General features: G+C 40.3%; 1 protein-coding gene across 6 annotated transcripts in view; it reads right to left on the reverse strand.

Moving 5' to 3' along the window:
- The window catches only part of CNTN6 (contactin 6), a 194,000-nt gene that overhangs the window by 118,105 nt on the left and 55,191 nt on the right, over nucleotides 1–20,704 (reverse strand). For all 6 annotated transcript variants that reach the window (XR_014216004.1, XM_082209351.1, XM_082209350.1 and 3 more), the window contains exon 3: nucleotides 6,145–6,271. Coding sequence is in view for 5 of the 6 variants with exons in the window: in XM_082209351.1 (XP_082065477.1) it covers nucleotides 6,145–6,271 (127 nt within the window). In the remaining variant the exon portion in view is untranslated. The remainder of the gene's footprint in view (nucleotides 1–6,144; nucleotides 6,272–20,704) is intronic.

Below are 20,704 nucleotides of genomic sequence, written 5' to 3' on the forward strand. Positions count from 1 at the left end.
TCTAAATAGAGTGTTCCAATAGTCCCAATACAACAAGAATGGTTTAATGCAGTTTGATATCTTGCCACGATGAACAAATTAACAGAAATGGTACACTTAAGGAAAGGTAAACAAAGAACAATTTGAGAACCTTATCATCTCCCTTTATTAAATATATGAAACAAGAACATCAACTAGTATAATTAAAAACCTTTTCATTACTATTATGATGAATAATTTATGGTATAGAAACAATAATATGAGAACATATATTTACATTTTAATACATTGCATTAGAGTTATGCATTTAAGGCTTGATGATTTAGAAATGAATTATACATTTGATGAATATTAGAGTGAAATATGGAATATGTCATTTTTGGTCTTTGTATGTTTATAATTAAACCTTTTTAAAAGCTATTATTATCATGGATACATTCTCTTTTAATAAACTGTTCTGACTCATCTTGAATCTATTGGTGTTCCTCATTTCTGTCATAGAACCCTAAAGTCCCACAAATTTCAGTTTCAAATCCATATCCATGGTTGGTTTAGGCTATGTTTAAAAGATATGCTAGGAGGAGTGTTTACTTCCCCCAGAAATTCTTATTTATTACAAGTGGGCCCCAACAACAACATGGAACGATGAACCCCTGGTGTGATAGGTGATGTTGTTTTTCTACCTGAGCTTCTGACTATTGGGGTTGATAGAACACAAGTTAATAGCAAAGATAGAAGTTCTTCCTCTAACTTGGGTCTTACTTCATGAGCCAATTTTATTTTTTTACTTTTTGAACTTTTAAAGGTGTCACCAGAAAGCATGATATTGCCTGATATTGCAGGGCAGCTGTAAGCTGCTCGCTCTCAGCAGAGTTATTCAAACTGCAATAGGTGTGTAAGAGTGAACTCCACTGCCGGGTTGTTGTATATTGCTCTCTCAGCCCAACTGGCAATTGGGGTGTGGGGTAAAACCAAAACATACAATTGCATTGTTGTAGTTTTTCAGCTTCTGTTGAAATTCCAATGCCACTTGACAACACTGCAGGCTTGTCATAAAGCACTCAGAGCCTGACCTGCAGCATTCAGGACTTACAAAGAAAGGCTCTCACTCAGGACCACAGGCAATTCCAATGCGCAATGTGGAGAATGAACTTCATTGTTGTGAAATTTGTGCCAATATGTTTGGTGCTGGGTTTTGTGTGTGTGTGTGTGTGTGTGTACGCGGGTGGCGCTGTGGGTTAAACCACAGAGCCTAGGACTTGCCGATCAGAAGGTCGGCGGTTCGAACCCCCACAATGGGGTGAGCTCCCATTGCTCGGTCCCTGCTCCTCCTGCCAACCTAGCAGTTCGAAAGCACTTCAAAGTGCAAGTAGATAAATAGCTACTGCTCCGGCGGGAAGGTAAACGGCATTTCCGTGCACTGCTCTGGTTCGCCAGAAGCGGCTTAGTCATGCTGGCCACATACCCGGAAGCTGTACGCCGGCTCCCTCAGCCAATAAAGCGAGATGAGCGCACAACCCCAGAGTCAGCCACGACTGGACCTAATGGTCAGGGGTTCCTTTATCTTTACTTATGTGTTCTAAAATGTTTCACACTAAACAAGAACGGATTATGAAAGAACAAGAATTCCTTGATTTGCTGTTACTCAGTGCTTTTTTCTGGGGGGCTGGGGGTGCATACCCCTAAACATTTTGTGAATCTAAGTTTGGCCACATTGAAAGGCAGTATTTCAATATGAGTAGGTAAATGAGAGTACCCCTAAACATTTTTAGAAGAAAAAAAAGCACTGCTGTTACCTCTTGGTTTGTTTGTTTATTGTGGGTAGGTGTAGAGTACTCAGCTACGTTAAAGTCTTGGATTTTTCTATTGATTTCTATATCTATACAAGTCCTCACTTTTCTATTCCAGGAGAAATTTAAAATAACTTCTCAGTGCAAACCTGGAAACGACCTATTGAGACAATGAGATGGCTATTTCTGTACCCTTTTTATCTCCCTATGTCTCATATCTGCATTGCACGCTGAAGGTGCAAAGTTCAGTCCCCAACATCTTATACTGGGACTGGTGAGGTTGCAGTAAAGGAGGAAATTCCTTGCATTAGGGTTTTCTTTTTGAAGATGCCAGTTCCTCTCCCTTGTGCATGGCTATCGCCAGTTTAGTTACAAAATGGAGGACTTTCCCCTGAAGTTTAAATATGGAATATGAAATGTATATACCACCAATACTCTGCATGGTGCTCTACATAGTACAAGAAGACACATCATTGCCCAGAGAAGCTTGGAATCTAAAATTTAAAACAGGTGAAAACATAGCAGAGGATGGAAAACCAATAACAAGATCCTAAGATCTTTCCAGGCAACTGCCTCAGTGCAGCATTTCATAGCACAAAATTGAAATAGCTTTAAAATCACTCTGATGAGAGATGCTCAGCTTGTTAAACTGAATGGATGGTTGGCATTGAAGAATAAATTGTAGTTTATGCAGTTTGCTCACAAAAATTTATTATTTTTAGTGATGGATAAGATGAATTGCCTTCCGCTAGATTCAGAATTGGACTTGGGGGCAGGGCATTTTCTCAAAAAACTGGAAACAGACAGATTCTCTTTAGCCAAATATCAAATTTTGAAACCCTGCCCCATTTCTGATAATGTTACCAGGTGCATGAAGGAATCAAAACACCCATCTATTGCCTCCTATATGTTTCCCCAATTCCCAGTGAACCCTTAAATCAGAATTGGGGGGCCTGTGACCCTCCAGATTGTTGCTGGATTCCCACTCATATATACCCTTAGCCAGCTTGGGCACTGGTCAGGGATGATGAGAGATGTAGTCCAGCAAATTCTAGAGGGCCACAGGTCCTCCTTCTCTGCCCTAAACCCTTTCCTAATACCTTTTTTTTACACAGTTACCTGAGGGTGGCAGATCAATAGTGGCGAAGGGCAGTAAAAACTGTCTCTCTGGATGCCTTCATGCAAGGCTTCTTTAATTCCTTTACACCTAGAAAGCTGCAAACACGAGTGTGCCCATGGCACTACTAGATAATAATAATGGTTACAAAATAATTTTACAGGGTGCCTGGATCTGCCATCATGACTACTGCCCCACTCCACCATCAGATGAGTTGGGGGCTGAGGGAATGGGGTGGCAGGACAAGGAAGGAAGGCTGGCTAGCTTGAGGTGGTTGAGGAGACTTAGGCTAAGCGCACACTATATGTTTAAAGTACATGAATTCCCCAAAGATACCAGGGAATGATAGTTCAGCCTGCACAGTGCCAAGCTCCCAGCATGCTTAACAGTTCCCAGGATTCTTGGTTGGGGGGGGGAGTCGTGTGATTTATATGTATGGCGTATAAACAGGCATTTTGAATGAAACGGGTCCAGACTGAGAAGAAGGGGAACTTTATTTATGTGTAGCTTACAAGGGTCAGTAAAACACAATTAAACCCAAATCATTAAAACAATTTAAAAATGTGCCAAAATAAACCACAATACAGCAGGAGAGTACTGCCAGAATAGGAGTCATAGATTAAGTCAATATCCCTGAAAAGTCTGCTTGAGTAAGCATGCCAGTTGCACTTCAGGCTGAGTACCTCAACTATGTGATCCCTGCTTTTTGCCCTTTTGTTTTGTGGCACAGAAGAAATTCACCACAATAATAATTTCTCCAGTTCATGGGTGGTGTGGGCTTGTGGATTCATACACCCAAATTGGAAGGAAATTTGTTGTTTTTGCATGCAGCAAAATTTGTGGCCGAGGCGGGAGTGGGAGTTCTTTGAAATTTTTCTTCCCTTCAAAATGCTCTCTGCACTCAAATCCCATTTGTACAATAGAAAAAAAGACTTCAGCCAGCTAAGTTGACCTTTGGTATGTAGTGAAACAGCAATCTTAACAGGATGTGGATTGCACCCATAAAGGCCAAGTTTGACCGAGAACAAATTTTTTTGCAGAGTTCTCATATGTAATAATATATACAGTACTTTATGCTTATAGTTTGTCTTCTGTTTTGTTTTCATTCTAGTCAGCCCGTTTATTCTGTAGTTTGTTGTACAATGCAGGATTTAATGATTCATTTTTACTTATTCTCTCTGTGCTCACTTCAGTGCCATATTTTTTTGTAGTAAGGTCGTTAAGCATTATGGGTTTTTGAAATGAAGTTGCAAAAAATATATATTACTGCAGTCAATAGGCTTTCCTTAAATGTATAGCATCACCACAGAAAACAAACTTTCATCCTCACTCTGCAAAAACATAGTGGGATGGAACTTCCCAATACGTATTCTGAGGGATTCTACTGCATGCATGTAAACCTAGTAGGATTAGGAGGTTTTGGCTTTCCCCTCCAAAGTTTAAAATTACGGTGTCAGGGATTGGTGATGGTCAGACCCAATGGCTGCACTGCTCAACTCCTGTACTAGCTGGAAATGAGCACAGCTGAGTTGGAGGTGGAATCAGGTACTGATGAGTGAAGCTGATGGATACCTAAGCTTCTTCAGCATATAGTGAGGCAAACAGGCTGAGAGAAAAAGTCAGCAGCAGCAGCAGCAGTGATTATTCCAGAAGGAGGCTTCATCCTTCTCTTTGCCTCAATGTCACCAGCAATGGCAGAGGGCCTTCTCAGTAGTCATGCCCGCCCTGTGGAACTCCCTCCCATCAGAAGTCAAGGAAATAAACAACCAGCTGATCTTTAGAAGACATCTGAAGGCCCTGTATAGGAAGTTTTTAATGTTTGATGGTTTAATTGGTTGGAATTATCGACTGGGGGAACCGATTCAGATAGGCAGGAATATAAAATATAAAATATAAAATAATATAAAATATAAAATATAAAATATAAAATATAAAATATAAAATATAAAATATAAAATATAAAATATAAAATATAAAATATAAAATAATGGCAGCCTGTGAGGCAGTAGGGAGGGATTGAATAGTTGGGCAAAGCTTGGAGTGAGGAAACCACATTGCTTTGATAAAGTGCTTTGAGGTGGTGGGGCAACTTAACTTAGTTAATATTCCCTGGCTTTTGGCAGGGGTCCTAATAGTTAGAAAAGTTCCAGGCTTCCTTGCTAAGGGAATAAGGCATTCACCAGCTTTCCTCTGGAGTAAAGACAGCAGATTTGGGACTCTGAAGGAACCCTGTAGGGCTGCCCTGCTCCCCCAATCAATGCCCAGCCCAAACTAAGTGCCAGGCAGGATTCAGGCATTGCTCTAGGAACACAGAGTTCTGAAGTTGAAAGGAACAGGAAGTGGTACAGCCTTGTCGTCAGCAGCAAAACCCAGCCTTTTCTGGTAATCTCCTACTGTGACACACTGGGGCAGGCTCAGACCTACCTGGGTCTTTTGCAGTGGAGTGTTGGGAGTCAGGAAAAGCAATGCCACATCCTTGAGCCTAGCAGGTGGGGCAGAGGCTCTGCAGGTTCATCTTGTGGCAGTTCATCTGCACCTGGGTCTGCATTCTCTTCTGCTTCAGACTCCTGGTCCCTGAGACCTCCTACATTTCTTTTTGGAATTGTTTTCTAACTAGGTTGTGGGTTTGGGCCGGGGAATTGGCACTTGATTTTAAAAAGATAGTCCAAACCTTTCCCTCCATTTTTTTCCATGAAGGTGTACCCCCCCCCCCCGCTGCATTGCTGGAAGAAAAAAAAACCCCTGAAGCCACATTCCATGTATTTCACATCTTGACTTATTTGACTCATAGCCAATTATACCTGTACTTAAGTTTTAAAGTAAGTTTTTGTTATTTTGTGGAACACCAAAATGGAATTTAAAACAACTTTTGAAAATTTAGCTTAATGTTGTAAATGGGCCTTGTCATTATCACTTCACTACAGTTAAATGAACATATCAAATTATGCTTTTCTACAGAGAGAGAAATGAAGCTAGAGTAAGAGATGAGAGAGAAGGAATGGGGATGATGCATAGAGAGTTTTTGCATGCAGAATTTATGACAGGAATTCCTTGTTCCCATCACAAATGCCTATTGTGATTAAAACTAAGAGGTTCAACCTTCTTTCTTTTTGTCTGTCACCACATCAATGTTCATTTCTTACATTTTTGCTGCTGAGTCTTCATTTGAAAAATTGTAGAGTGGAGTGATATTCCATTAACCTCTTCTCAAAGCCATTCTAAATGGTAACAGTTGCAAAACCAAAACAAAAACCTTACCTGTAGATTGGCAAAGGATGTCCTTTAGCTGTACAGTTCAAAATTACTTCTGGATCTTCAGAACTCACTGAGTAAATGACATCAAATGGCTCTTGAATAAAAATAGGTCCATGCGAAGTTTCTTCATCTGTGAGATGAAACAACAATTGAAAATAAATATTCTTTTTCCAGTTAAAGCCTAACTAAATGTGGATTCTGTGTTACACCCTTGAGTTCCATTGGCCACTTTTTACCAGGGAAATACTTTCTGCAGAAAGTCTCCCCCATTGTTTTTGATGCATACATTGGGGTGGTACAAAAAGAAATAACTCTTCAACAGCATACAAGCAATTGCCTCATTTTATTATCACAACAGCTCTGTGAGATGTTAGGTTGAAAGATCAAGTACAAGTTGTTTTATGACAGTCAATGACCAATAACCCCCCCCCCCAAGCTTCTAAATTCAATGACTGCACTTTTCTGGTTGAAAGACTAGCTTCAAAACCATGGATTTGGTGAGGTGCACAGCTGAGAAAGCATTTGAATTTTGCCACACTCTGTTCCCTAGACCAGGGGCAGGAAAGCTTAAGCCGGTATGCTTGGGGCAGAATGGGAATACATTTACATCTCCTATATGGATAGTATGAGAAATCTGTGCCCCCTGCCCCCAGCTGCCTTCAGCCCCAGCATGGTCAATGGTTGGCAAGATGGTCCAACATAATCTGGAGAGCCAGTGTGCCCAATCCCTGCTGTATGGAAAGGTTCTCTTTACAGCTGAGCAGAAGTCCAGGCAGGCAGGCAAGCAAGCAAGCAAGCAAGCAGTGTAAGTCTGAACACGATTCAAATATTCAACATTCATGTGCCCTTAATACCACATCACCTCCCTGCTTTCATAACCAAGGTTTTATAAATATATGGCACTCAATGCCCTTTATTTCAAAATCTTACATGGGGAAATTGCCTCCAGCCTATCCTAGATAGTCTGCTGGCAATTTCCTCTTCTCACACAGCAGCAAACATTTCATGTCTGATTGATAATAACACCTCATTTCTTGAAGATTTGTGGGGCTTATTTACATAATGAAGGTGAGGAAAGGCCCTTGTTTGTATCCCTGCTTTGTACAGATGGCTCTTACCTCCACCTTGCCCGTATCTTGCTCAAGCAGAAAGATCCTTGAGCAAGTCCTGGAAAGCAAGGCAAGGGGCTTGCTCTGTCAAAATGAGATTGATAGAACCAGCCAATCAGGCAATTATGCCAGCGTAGATTGTCATGACCTTAAAATCCCATGTTAGCAAGCATCCAATTTTGTTTCCTGCATGCATATTTTGAATTCTGTAATCCACACTATAATTTAAAATGTTCACAAACCAAGCAACCTGTTGTTGGTTTTTCCCTGGGTTTTTTCACAAATCCTTTGTCAAATTTCATGGAATTTGCAACTTAACTCTCTCTAGATTTACTTTAAAGTACAACTTATTAATTACATAGGACTTACTCCTCCAGTCTGACCATAGGCACATAGCTGTAGATCTGAAAGGGGCTTTGGAAGCCATGGCGTTCCACCCTTGCTCAATGAATAATCCACAGAGCAGGTTGCAGCATCCCTGAGATATACCAATCCAGCCTCTCCTTAAATACCACTAGCGAAGGAAAGCCTACCACATACTGAGGCAGTCAGTTCCACTGCTGAAATGCTTCTCCTAAAGCTTAGTCAAAATATAATTCCTTGCATTTGTGTTTATTGTATGCTTATTCAGGAATAAATTCAATTGGGTCTTTATAATTTGTAAATAGGTGAGCACAGAGTTCCTCATCTCTCAAAGATTTTTTTCCTACCGTACTAAGAACCACATTCTGCACCCCCAGTTTGCCCCATGGGAAGACTTGCAGCAGTAACTAGGACTTGCCACTTAATCTGTCCACCTTTGGCTTCTCCCAGTTTCTCGTTTTCCCCCCTTCCTTAAGTTCAGTTCTCCACATTTCTGTATCACTTTGCAAAGTTTTTTTTTTTTTTAAAAAAAAGAAGTGTGCATGAAAATGAATCAGCCTTTTTGTGTCATTTTCTCCTTATACACTTTTTGTATGCAAGTTTGCCTAAAATACACATTTTAAAAAAGTTCCGCATTGGAGGATGTAGATTATGAAAAGTTAATTTACCTTTTTATTTTATTGCAATGGAAGTGTCAAAGAAAATATGTGTGAATTTTATGAATGTTTTATGAAAATCTTTGAATTTTCATTCCTTTTGTTCCTTCAAAGAGAGTTTACTTTCAGTTGGAGGTGTTTTCATTTTTACTTCTACATACACATAAATCATTAATTAGAAATGAAAAAGTACATTTTAATAATATAACAGTTAAAAAATATAACCATGTTAATAGCGAACTCATTCTTATGCATTTAGTTCGGTCATATTTTCAGACAGTCACATTTATGTAGGTGAATGATTATGCCCCTCCTCAAGGGCCCTACAAGCCATAAAGTTGACAATGTTGTCTTTTTTATACTACATTTCTTATCCTTGTTAAATTTAGCAATCATTTTGTGTACTTAAACCCATGTGTATAAATCTTGCTACTACAGAACAGAATATTTCTGAAACTCATTTATCTAGTGGCCCTCTGTAGCAACTGATTATTTAACAACGTCCACAATCCATAGAGCTACTGCATTATCTTCTTAAAGAAGAAGCCGGTTAAGAACAAATACTTCATTAACTATTGAAGTATTGAACTGGAGAGAGGGAGCAGGGACCACAATAACTTACTATCTTAGACCTGGATCTGCCTTGCTGTGAGCTACCTCATCTATGTGCCTCTTCAAGCAGGAAGTGGGTGACTCTGTCACTGTGTGTGAGACGAGCTTAATGGTCCAGAAATTACTTCAAATGTATCCAAGGGCAACAGAAGTTTTCTTAGGTGTCTTCAACAGGGTTGCCTTTCCCAAACTGGACAAGAGACATAATGCCATGTGACAAACTACTTTGGATTCTCTGCCTCATAGTTTTAAAAGTGGTTTGTCGTGTAGTATAAGAAACTAACATTTAAGAAGCATAATGCTAATGCACTAGTGGGTGTACACTGCTAGCGTTCTGGGATTGTGAGATATGATTAATATCCTTTATGGAATATATGGTGGAAGTAATGTTGACTATGGCCCTGTTTAATTGTCTTCTTGTATGCAGTAAACATGACAGTCAGGAGCAACTTCACCAGCTGACATTGATGTGTCCCACTGGCCCCACCAAGTAACTGGAAGGGTTGGAAGGGCCAAACTCAGAAGTGCCTCTTTCAGAGCAGGCATAGGCAAACTCCAGCTGTTTTGGGACTACAACTTCCACCATCCCTAGCTAACAGGACCAGTGGTCAGGGATGGTGGGAGTTAGAGTCCCAAAACATCTGGACGGTTGAGTTTGCCTATGCCTGTTTTAGCGCTTCCTTCCAAAGCACAGGGGTCTGTGGGTCAATTGGGCCTGGCAATGTTGGCCAATGCTCCCCCTTCCATGCATTTGGTGGATTTATTTTTTATTTACTTCATATAATTTATGCCTCACCTCATGGTAAGAAACATCAAGGCGGTTTATAAAAAGATAACACTATAAAACCAGGGGAAATTAAAACATACAAGAAGTTTAATGTTAAAGCAAATTAAAATTCACATCATGTGAATAGTAGAGTATCTGCTCTGCCAGCAAAAAGTCCCAGGTTTGACCCTGAACATCTTTAGTTAGGGCTGAGGACGTCACCTGCCTGAAACCATAGAAAGACCCTGTCAGAGTGTAGACAATACTAAGCTAGATGGAACAGTGGTGGACTTTCATGTCTCTTGGTTTGACCTGGGGCTTACACTAATATTGGAAACTAGAAGGTGGGATGATGCCTGGCAATCGTATTTTCCCTCATAATCTCAGAGGATATTGGAAGGATTCTGACTAGGCACATGAGAGGAAGGCCTAAATCCAGAAGGGCAAGAATTGCTGCAGGCCAAGGGTGGGGAGATTATGAAGAGAATATCAAAACATATATACATTTGTTATACTCATAAAATAAAGAAAAACCTAGCTGCCACCATGTAGTGTGTCAGATCAGTAAGAGGCTGAGATGAACTAGTGGCTGTAAAGATAAAGCATTAAACTTGTCTGAACTGGATGGCATGTTGTAAGTGACATAACAGGCCATAAAATGTAGTAAATCATATATATATTTAAAATGCTGTCTATTTCCATAAAGCCTCTTTCACCCCACCAGACTATCATTAACCGGAATGAGAACCCCCAAGCAGTTTCTGATTTATCTTTAACTAATGGGCATGAATTGGGTCTACATTGAATCAGGTTAGGTTGCCACCTTGATTCTGGAAATTGATTTGTAGGCCTTTAACAAATGCATAACCACCTGAAATACTTTTCTTCCCTCCCTCTGTCGCCCAAGAGCAGGATAAGCCCTAGTTTGAAGCTGCCTGGTTTTCCCTTCGGGTCTTCATCTGCTGTACTCCAATCCAGGGAGATGCAGAAAATCACACTAAACATTCATATCAGCTCACTAGAGGTCTAAACACAGACTACTACAATAATTCAATCCTGTAACAAAACAGCCCTAGTCTGCTCCCTGCCTTCTTCCTTTAAAGTAGCAGTACACCCCCCCATTGTGTGTGTGTGTGTGTGTGTGTGTGTGTGTGTGTGTGTTTCAGCAAAGTAGACAGGCCACATGCATCACCAAAAATAAAAATGCATATACTAATTTATATGTATAGGTGCATATTTAGAAATAATTGCTATAATTTAATACTATAGTTGATAGAAAACACTATAGAATGGAACACTCAACCACACCTCCTGTCTGTAATAATACAGTGAACTATACTGCCTCCTTCTGGCAAATCGTGCAGCCAAGCTGGTGCCAAATGTATTGCTCTGCTTTCTTTTGGATTACATCAGCGTGGCTAAGACGGGGGTATTGTCATCTGGGCAACCCAAGACTTCTCATACACACTGGCCAGGCTTGTACCCTGAGGAGGTCACAGCCACAGCAGGCGCTGTGATTCTCCAGCGGTTTGACTTCATGCCTAGAGGCACCCTCCATTGTCTCTCGAGACAGATGGATGCCAACAACAACAATATTGTGGGGGCAGGGTGGGACAAAGGGGTGCACGACCTGTTCCCTAAGCTGTGGATTCACACCCTCCCCCTTTTCCTTTTGGAAAATTGCCTTTTTAATTTGTGAAATAAGAGACAATGACAACCTCCATTTAAAGAATGGCAAGTTGCTTTAAGAACAGGCACAGCTTAAGTACAGGACCTCTTAAAAGTTCGGTGAATAAGGCAGAGCAAGTACCCAACAAAAGCCTCATCATTTGGAAAAGCTTTCAAGAGTCTTCTCATTCAAGACTTTCCCTGATGATTTTTCATTATCACAATCATCCAATAATTACTTAAGTGGTCCTGGAAATACAGCAACAGCCTGTATAGTACACTCAGACACATACACACACACAACAGCTGCCAGCACAGCCTCCATAATGTTCCTGGACTTTTAATGGACAAATTTGGAAACCTGATGGACGTCAAACAGTGTAGAAAATATAGGAGCATATGGACAAAAGAGGACATCTGCCCATTCTTCAACAGTGGTAGACTCCAAATTAGCAGTAGCTTAAACTATCGTAATTGCACTTCAGACAAACCATGTTTCCTTGTCATCAAAGAAGAGCTTCTTCTCGGCTTCCTTAGGGTATAATATAGAATGAATTCCGCAAATGAAACATTTATTTTAAAGAACACGTTGGGGTTTTTTTTTAAGAAGAAAGCAAAGCAAAGCAAAACACCTGCGTGGAAACTAGAGCTAAGCTGAAAGACTCCCTCCCGCCGAGTCCCACCTCTCTCTTTGACAAGCCAGAAAAAGAACTTTCTCTGAGCATTCTCACTGTTGTTTTTTTAAGAAGCAGCTGTCATTTCCCCTACACAGTGCCCTGGAGTGATGCCAGGTCTGGGACATTGTGGGGGATGCGAAACAGTTACCAGGCTGCCAACACTGTCGGTGCTACTGCTGGTTAGAGGGGCAGCGGGGAGGAACCTCAGGAAAAAAGAAAGAAGCTGTGCAATTGCCACCGCTAAGGGTAGGTCTCACCCCTGAGAAACTGAAAGAGCTTCTCCCCCTTTCCTGCAAGAAGAAAGATCTGCCCTCAGATAGGGTAGAGAATTTGTTTGTTATATGAAACCGTCTTAAACCAATATAAAGATTAACAGAGTGAGACTAGCATATGGAAAATTGCATTTTGTTTCATAATCATAAATTGTCAGAGGATTTAATTATGTTTATATTCCTTTTTTTTGTTTTGTTTTTTTTTGCATAGGCTGCAAATTTTTCTTTTGTATGCAGTTGTGGGAATCAGTTCCAGTTCATTTTGGTTTTCTGCTCCGTTGCTATTATTGGCGCCTACGATACAGCAAAAGCAAACGTATGCAGTACTAAATATACCCATATTCAGGCATTCATATAAACATGACTAACTGGTATGAATATGTATGTTGTACACTCATTCGGCAATGGCCAAGCTGGACTCAGACAACAGTGGGTCCCTATGGGTCAGGTTGGATGGGGAATGAGGCAGGCATTAGGAGGAAAACCCACAAAAAGCCTGAGACTTACCTCACTGATGGCTGCATCTTCCCAGGAGAAGGTTGGCAACCATCAAGGTGTGACTTTCCTGCCTGCCTGATGCCCTACCCTGCACTGATCCTGTGGAGCAGAGGGATTGATCATCTGGGGTGCATGTTTAAATAGGTTTTACCCTAATTAAACATTGCTCCCACTTCCTGAACTAACTGGAACTGGATCTGAGGTGGAACGGGTGGCCCCTGGATTAGGCAAATTTAGGGTAAACAGCAGGGGCATGAAATTTCTGGCAGACCAGATGTTGTGGGACTCCAATTAGTCCCAAGGTAATGTGGTCAATGATCAAGGATGAAGGGAGTGGTTATTAACTGCACATTTATAAACAATTTTTGCAGTCAAAAGTTACCAAAGTGGTATACAATACAATGAATTAATAGAGAAAACATTACAAGCTTGGTATGCATGTCACCGTGAGCTCCTTGGAGGAAAAGTGGTGTAAAAATCAAAATAAAACATACATTTTGAAAATAGTTTAAATATAACTTAGAATAATCCTTTTATCATCTGTTAGCTCCCTGGTACAAACAGGAGCTATTGCAGAGGTGCAAAGTGTAATCATAATTATATGGGGAATATCAGGAAACAATACAATTTTTCAAAACGTAGCCTTAATGAATGGCATCTTTGCAGTTCAGGCAAGCTAGTCCCTATAATGTGGTTTGCTGATTGAGGGAAGATACAGAACACCAGGAATAGCTTTCTAACATGTTCCATAATGATACACTTTGTAAAAACATAACAGAAATGGAAGCTTTTACAGCTGCCCACAATGACCTACAGGTTACGTAAATAAATACCTGATACACTCTCAATAATTGTTTCTGTTCCCTCCCCCCCATCAATGTTATCTTTTGAACTTTTGCCCATATTATAAATAAAAATAGAAAATGATCTGTTCAATTGATTGTGTTGTATTTTTTAACAGTCGCCATATAGTAAACATTTACTAATAAAATCTAATAAAGGGAGAAAATGCTGCTTGAACATTTTTTTTTATTAAGTGAGTGTAAAGATGACAATATAGCTTTGCAGTGAAATTTCAAGAGCTCATTCTCCTCCATCTCCTTCCCCAGCAGTGGAAGATTACCGAACAAACTAGGTGCTGTGCTGAAAAATTCTCACACTATCCCACCCCCTGCCCCAGCCAGTCACCCCTCCACCGATTAATGGGAAAAGAAATAGCATTAAGAATGATAAAGGAGAAGAGAAAATGTTGGTGAAATTCTCATCAGCAGAGTATTTGCTGACCTTACCTTACCTTTGAGTTGCCCAAGAACTGTTTGTGTCAAGTCTTTCATTCTACAAATCATCTTACCAGCAGTCTGTACTTGGTTGCTTTCCTAGGTGCTTGCCCTTCAATTAAAGCCCATGGGAAGCCTGTGGGTTTTTTTTCAGATCAGGAAATGCACACACACCCCATTCCTGGCCACCTTGCGTTGATATGGTACATTTATGAAAGTATATTGGTTAATGTCTATGAATTCTACCTCTGATATAACCCATCTAAGTGCATCATGTACCTGTTAAGCCAGAAATGTGCAGTAAGACTAACTCTTGGATAAAAATGCACAGGACTGCAGCCTAAAACTTACATTTGAATTTCACAAAAGTGTTTGATATGAATGTCCAGGAAGATATCAATTTTGCACGTACTCAAGGAAAAGGTGTCATAGATTAGAATCTGGTGATGCAGTGCTGCAGAATTCCACCAGAGGGCTGGAGCCTCTCTCTGATTGGCTACCCAGGTAGAGATGGCACTTTGGGAGGGAGAATAAAAGGAGCAGTTTCTGAGAGAGAGTTCAGATAGATGGTTTTGAGAGAAGAGAAAGAGTTAGAGAGTTGGTTCTAAATTGTCCACTCTAAGGAGAATATCTACAACTAGAGAAAGGATTCTCTGAACTTAGAAAGACAGTATGCAGTGCCTCGTCAGAGTGCCTTGAAAACAAGAGTTAACTGGAGGGCTGGGTTTGAGCCAAGAGACTGTGAAGATGCAGCCTACTTGCGTCTCATTTCAGTCAGGAGGGCGTGCTCTTCTAGAAGGAAAAGAATCCCAAACCAGAAGATCTCCTGGGTCTGTTATACTGCTAGGGGTACCTCACTTCCTAGTGTTTGCCTCCTCTTTCTCCTGAGTAGGCTGAGGAAGGAGAAGTCAAGCTCTTAATTGGCTAATGTGTCCCTCGCGCCTGAAAGCTTTGTTACCTCTGGACCTGTGTATACATAACTCAGGAGGACACTTCATGCATCTGATGGAGTGGAATTCATGAAAGCTCATGCCACAATAAATGTGTTAGCCTTTAAGGAGTCACAAGGGTCTTTGTGCTTTCTGCTGCAGCTAAGTGCAGATTGGCACCACATACCGGTAGTTAAAACACACCCAGCGCACATTTAAAGCATATAACATCCCCCAAAGAATCCTGGCAACTGCCGTTTCCATTTCACAGAGTTGCAATCCTCAACACTCTTAACAAACTACAGTTCCCAGGATTCTTTGCAGGGGCCGGGTTGTGGTTTCAGTCTGCCTTGGATGTGTTTTAAATGTATGGTATGGACCTGCCCTAACACTAGCACTGCTCTGGAAATTATTTAATATGTGGCTGCAAGTAAGTTTTGACTATCCGTTCAGCAGACAAGCATGCATGCAAACTGTACATATGGAGCAAAGATGAAATAATATAGGATTTGTTATTATTATTTTTAAAAAATCTTGTAAGACCACATATAAGAAAGCCCAAAATGATATTTCTAGCTACAATGAAATTCCATGATATCGCTACATTGACTGCACAGTCCTTTACTACTATTGTGCAAGATGCATGAAAGATAAAGTCTTTTCTTTTGTGCAGGTGATTTGTTTTATGTCATGAACTTGGCCATGTCCTTCAGACACTAAAGTATTGCTGAAGCAGACATCTAATTACAGAGACAAATCTTCACCAGCAAGTTAGGGGGATGTGTCTTTATGATGTATAGTAATCCTGACATGAATTCTTCTCAATGGAATGTCATTAGTTTTGTGTTCCCAGTCAAGACAAATAAATAATAATGAACCCTTTTTTCCAATCTACTGCACAAGCATTTTGTTCCCTGCAATACGACTTATAAGGGAGACCTAGATTTTGTGGCAGATACTGTGTGCTGCATTGTACTGTCATAATATTCATCTGCCACTATTGCCAAACTAACTGAAGGTTTAATTCAATAATTTACACTGCAGAAAGACATAATAGCTATAACATTTAATACCCTGTCAGTTAAATAAATCCCACACTTTATACTTCAGTTACTTTTACAGAGTAAAAGACAATTGGGTTTAGTAATATGAGAGGGAGGATAATTTAGCATCCCCTCCCCACCCAATAGAGTGCATCTATTTTTGATTAAGGTTGTCAGAATATCCTCTAGCTAAGGCTAAACAAAAAACAAAAAATCCCTCCATGGTCCTGGGATGTAACCCATTATTTCAACTTCTTCCAGTCAATGAATAAGAAAGGAGCAATAACAATGGAAAGCAAAAACATGGGATGCTGTCCATCTTGAAAAACATTGTGTGTAGCCTATGATCACAGATGTAGTTGCCATCAATGACTACTTGGCTGGCAGGTGAGAAGTGAAAGCAAAGCTCCTTGAGGGAACTGGAAATGTTGAGGGAACTGGAAATGTGAAGAATTAGAGCTACATGCAAGAAGAAACATTGGGCTGCTGCCAACAATTGGATGCTTCTGTCATACTGTCTCCTTCTCATCCATAACAAGTAGTAAATAATATTCCGGCCTAGTTCATAAATATGGCAGCATTCCCAATTACAGCCCCAGTTTGCACACCATGGTAAACCACAGTTCGTAGTTTACCTCAAATGCTCAGACAGCATCCTCTTCTCTCCAGCCCATGGGGAAAGCAAACGCTAATCCCTGGTTTAGTGCTAATCCAAAGCAGGGACTGAGGATTGTTTCATTCCAAACAAAGCTACTAAACCAAGAACAGCTTTACATTATTGTTGTTTGGAGTGACATAAACCACAGTCCCTGGTTCAGGGATCATGGTGTTTTGCTTCTTCTTACACAAACAGGGTGGAGCAAGATCCACCTGCACATTCAGAGTATTTATCCAACAAAGTCATCTTGTTGGTGCAATGACTTCCACCTGCACAATGAGACTTCTCCTTGCTCTGCATGACCCTGTTCTGGAGAGTTGGGGAAATCCCCAGACCAAATTTTGAGAGTGTGCAGAGAGCAAACAGGAAGTCCTATTGCGCAGGTGGAAATCCTTGTGCTAAAGGAATGATTTCAAATGAAATATGGAATTGATTTTTGTTGTTGTTAATTGCCAGTGTTTCTAAAATGGTCCCATCAGTAGAATAGTGATGACATAAGGCTTGTCACTGGGCCAGTTCACTAACCAAAGTCAGCACTGGCATGGAGTTTTCAGTGATTCTAGTGTTTGTATGAGTTCATTATAACAACCAGCTTTTGAAATCTTGAATAAGCCCTCCATTTGGAGGCAATTAATTTTGCAGCACAGAGTACCGTTCAAGAAAGAAATCATCAGAATGCACAAAGATACATTAAAGATTTTTCAGACAGTAAGTCGTTGATTGCTTGTAGATAATTGACAACTGGATGTGGAAAACTTGAAAAGTAAATCATTTCAAGCAATTAGGGCAATGTAAAACCAAGCAATATTAAAGGCAAAGCTGCATTTTTTAACATCTATAATTGGGGGGAAAATGCAAGTGATATTAATTTTAGAAATAGTACAAGACCCTTAAGATTAATAGTTAGAGTGTTCTATGAATATTTATCTGAGCAATGGGATGCTTCATATGATCCCATTGATACAAGATAAAGATTGATTACTCATTGAAAAATAATTGAACCAAAGCAATTCAAATCTTACGTGTCAAAAGGAGGAAAGGAACAGAGCAGAAAGGCGCCCACATTGCAAACTACTCTAGTAATTTGAATGCTTTGCCAAATATGCCAAAGCATAATTGTGTACTTTTTCATATAATACATAATTAATATATGGGATTTATTGCCACACAGTATACTAATAGCCATTAGTTTACTTTGGAGAAAGGCCTAAGGCTTAACTATGGGTCATAGATCTGAAGCAATAAGCTGAGTCTTTTGCTGACCGTTATCTTACTAGAATCACAGAATTGTAGAGTTGCAAGGGACAACAAGGGTCATCCAGTCCAACCCCCTGCAATTCAGGAATCTTTTGCCCCAAATGGGACTTGAACCCATGAACCTGAGATTAAGAGTCTCGTGCTCTACCAACTGAGCTTACCCACCACCCTCACATATGGGAAGACCTGTGACCTCCCCAAGGCAAATCTGCCACTCCTGCAGTGGGATAAGGTGAAGCAAAGTCTCCAATAATCATCTATTCATGTTCAAAGCCAATCTTTGTCTGAGTATCAAATTCTAGGGACAGATATCGGGGAATGAGTCAGAAGACCAAGACGCACACAATCGGCACCATAAAGACAGCAGAAAACCGAGTTCAAGAAGAATTACTGTATTTTTTGCTCTATAAGACTCACTTTTTCCGTCCTAAAAAGTAAGGGGAAATGTGTGTGCGTCTTATGGAGCGAATGCAGGCTGCGCAGCTATCCCAGAAGCCAGAACAGCAAGAGGGATTGCTGCTTTCACTGCACAGCGATCCCTCTTGCTGTTCTGGCTTCTGAGATTCAGAATAATTTTTTTCTTGTTTTCCTCCTCCAAAAACTAGGTGCGTCTTGTGGTCTGGTGCATTTTATAGAGCGAAAAATACGTTAACTTCCTGTGGTCCCATTTCTTCTCTTCAAAGAAGGTGACATCAAGGAGTGTTCCATAGTTCCATAGTTAAACTATGGAACTTGCTCCTACAGGAGGCAGTGATGGCCACCAACTTGAATAGCTTTTAAAAGAGGGTTAGACAAATCCGTGGAGGATAAGGCCATTAACAGCTGTGAGCCATAATAGCTATGTTCTGCCTCTATGCTTGGAGGCAGTAATGCTCCTGAATATTAGATACTGGAAACTGCAGGAAGGGAGACTGCTCTAGTGCTCATGTCCTGCTCGCAGGTTTCCCACAGGCATCTGGTTGGCCACTGTGAAAACGGGATTTTGCATTAGATGGACCATTGTTAGTCAGGGAGATAATGACTTGCCTTTAGAAAATATACCCTCTAGGACAGCTCTCATAGAAGACACCCTCTAAGCTCAAGGAGCACTAGTTTCATCTGCAGTGAGTGGCACAATTCCCATTTATTTTCTGAGAGCTACATGGCACATCATCATAGCTGGAGTCCATCAATGAGCTGTAAAATTGTGTAGAGAAAAATTCAAATGTTGTATTCAAACTGCTTTCAAAAGTCAACTACCCATGTGTCGCTCTGATGCTCCTTATTAAGATGGTTGTGTTGAAACAGCATTTTGGTTCATTTCATTTGACTTGTTACATGACATGATGACTTGAACCATGGGCATCCTAAAAACTAGAATGTGTGTGTGTTCATATATCTCTATATCTATCTGGCCCTGGGTTTAGAAGCACCTTAAAATGCAGACCAATACTTCATAAATAATAGAGCTAATAATAGAGCTTATTAGACAATAAGAAATCTACTACATTTGGCAACCGAATATTGTTATATATATATGCATTACTGCTAATTATACAGCAAAGGCCAAAATACAAAGTTGATAAATCATTACACAAAGAAAAATTAAAAATCTAAAACGCTACTTTGCTTAACATATTACTTTGCTTTTATATGTTTCACCATAGACAACAAAGCTTTATTTCTAAGATAATTAAAAAATATAATATTAATGATCACAAATATAATTGTTTCTCACAAACTATTAGTAGATAAAAAGCAACTTGAGAAAACCATAGATTTGTATGGTATTTCATTTTAGTCTGAGTGAAACAGGATGAATATCCTTTTATCAGGCACTGTATTAAAACCTTAAATTTCAACTGAAGCTTTTATTCAGCTAAGTATATTGCATTTGCTCCAGTAAGTATGTAGGCTGGACTCTTTACAAATTTTGACTAGTTTATAGAGCTGAATTCCTTCAACAAAGTCTATGGTGTGTGTGTGTGTGTGGCAATTAGCAAAAAACAAAAATTGGGAAGGGAGAAATATACAGTGTAATCCAGCAAAAAATAGGCTTCCCTTTGTGTATTGTCCTCAGGATGCTGCAAGGGGAAAAACCACAACCTTTTCCCTGCCTCATCCCAACAACCTGTGGTTCACATGGTGCTTCTGTTTTCTGATCACACACTGGAAAAGGTAATCATCTGTGTGACAGGGAACACAAGCATATACACATGGACACACACAGTCAGTCAGTCAGACAGACAGACAAACAGACAGACTGACATGAACACCTCTGGCAATACGTGCCTGCTCAACCCTTTGTCAAAAGTAAGCCTCTCAGGTGTGTATAGGGTTGCTACATACGGTAAGTCCTTCACATCAGAGTCTTTATACATATCTGAGCAACACATCCAATTATGTCTCCCCATTAGGGCAATGACTTCTGCCTGCACAAGGGGATTCCTTTTCACTATCTTCTCCCCAATTGCCCATTGTGCCACCTCCAATCAGCTCTGGAGGCTTGTAGGATCCCAAATAACAGATTTTAGCATCCAGAATGAGGAAAGGGAGAGGGAGTCTCATTGCAGAAGCAGAAGTTTTAGTGTTAACAGGACGTCTTTGTTCGCTAAAACCCATGGATTACCAAGCAAGGTATGCATGCTGAAAGGTGGCTGGGGAGACAGAAAAATGTGCTAAAACTTCAGCGTTGATCCAGGATAAATTTCACAGATGGAAAAATAAGGTGTAGGATTCTTCTTCTATCTCTTTCTCATCCTTGTGTAGTTGTACCAGTACTAGGACCAGAAAGTGGGT

The sequence above is a fragment of the Podarcis vaucheri genome, assembly GCF_965113315.1.
Source record: "Podarcis vaucheri genome assembly, chromosome: 2".
NCBI classification, from domain to species: Eukaryota; Metazoa; Chordata; class Lepidosauria; order Squamata; family Lacertidae; genus Podarcis; species Podarcis vaucheri.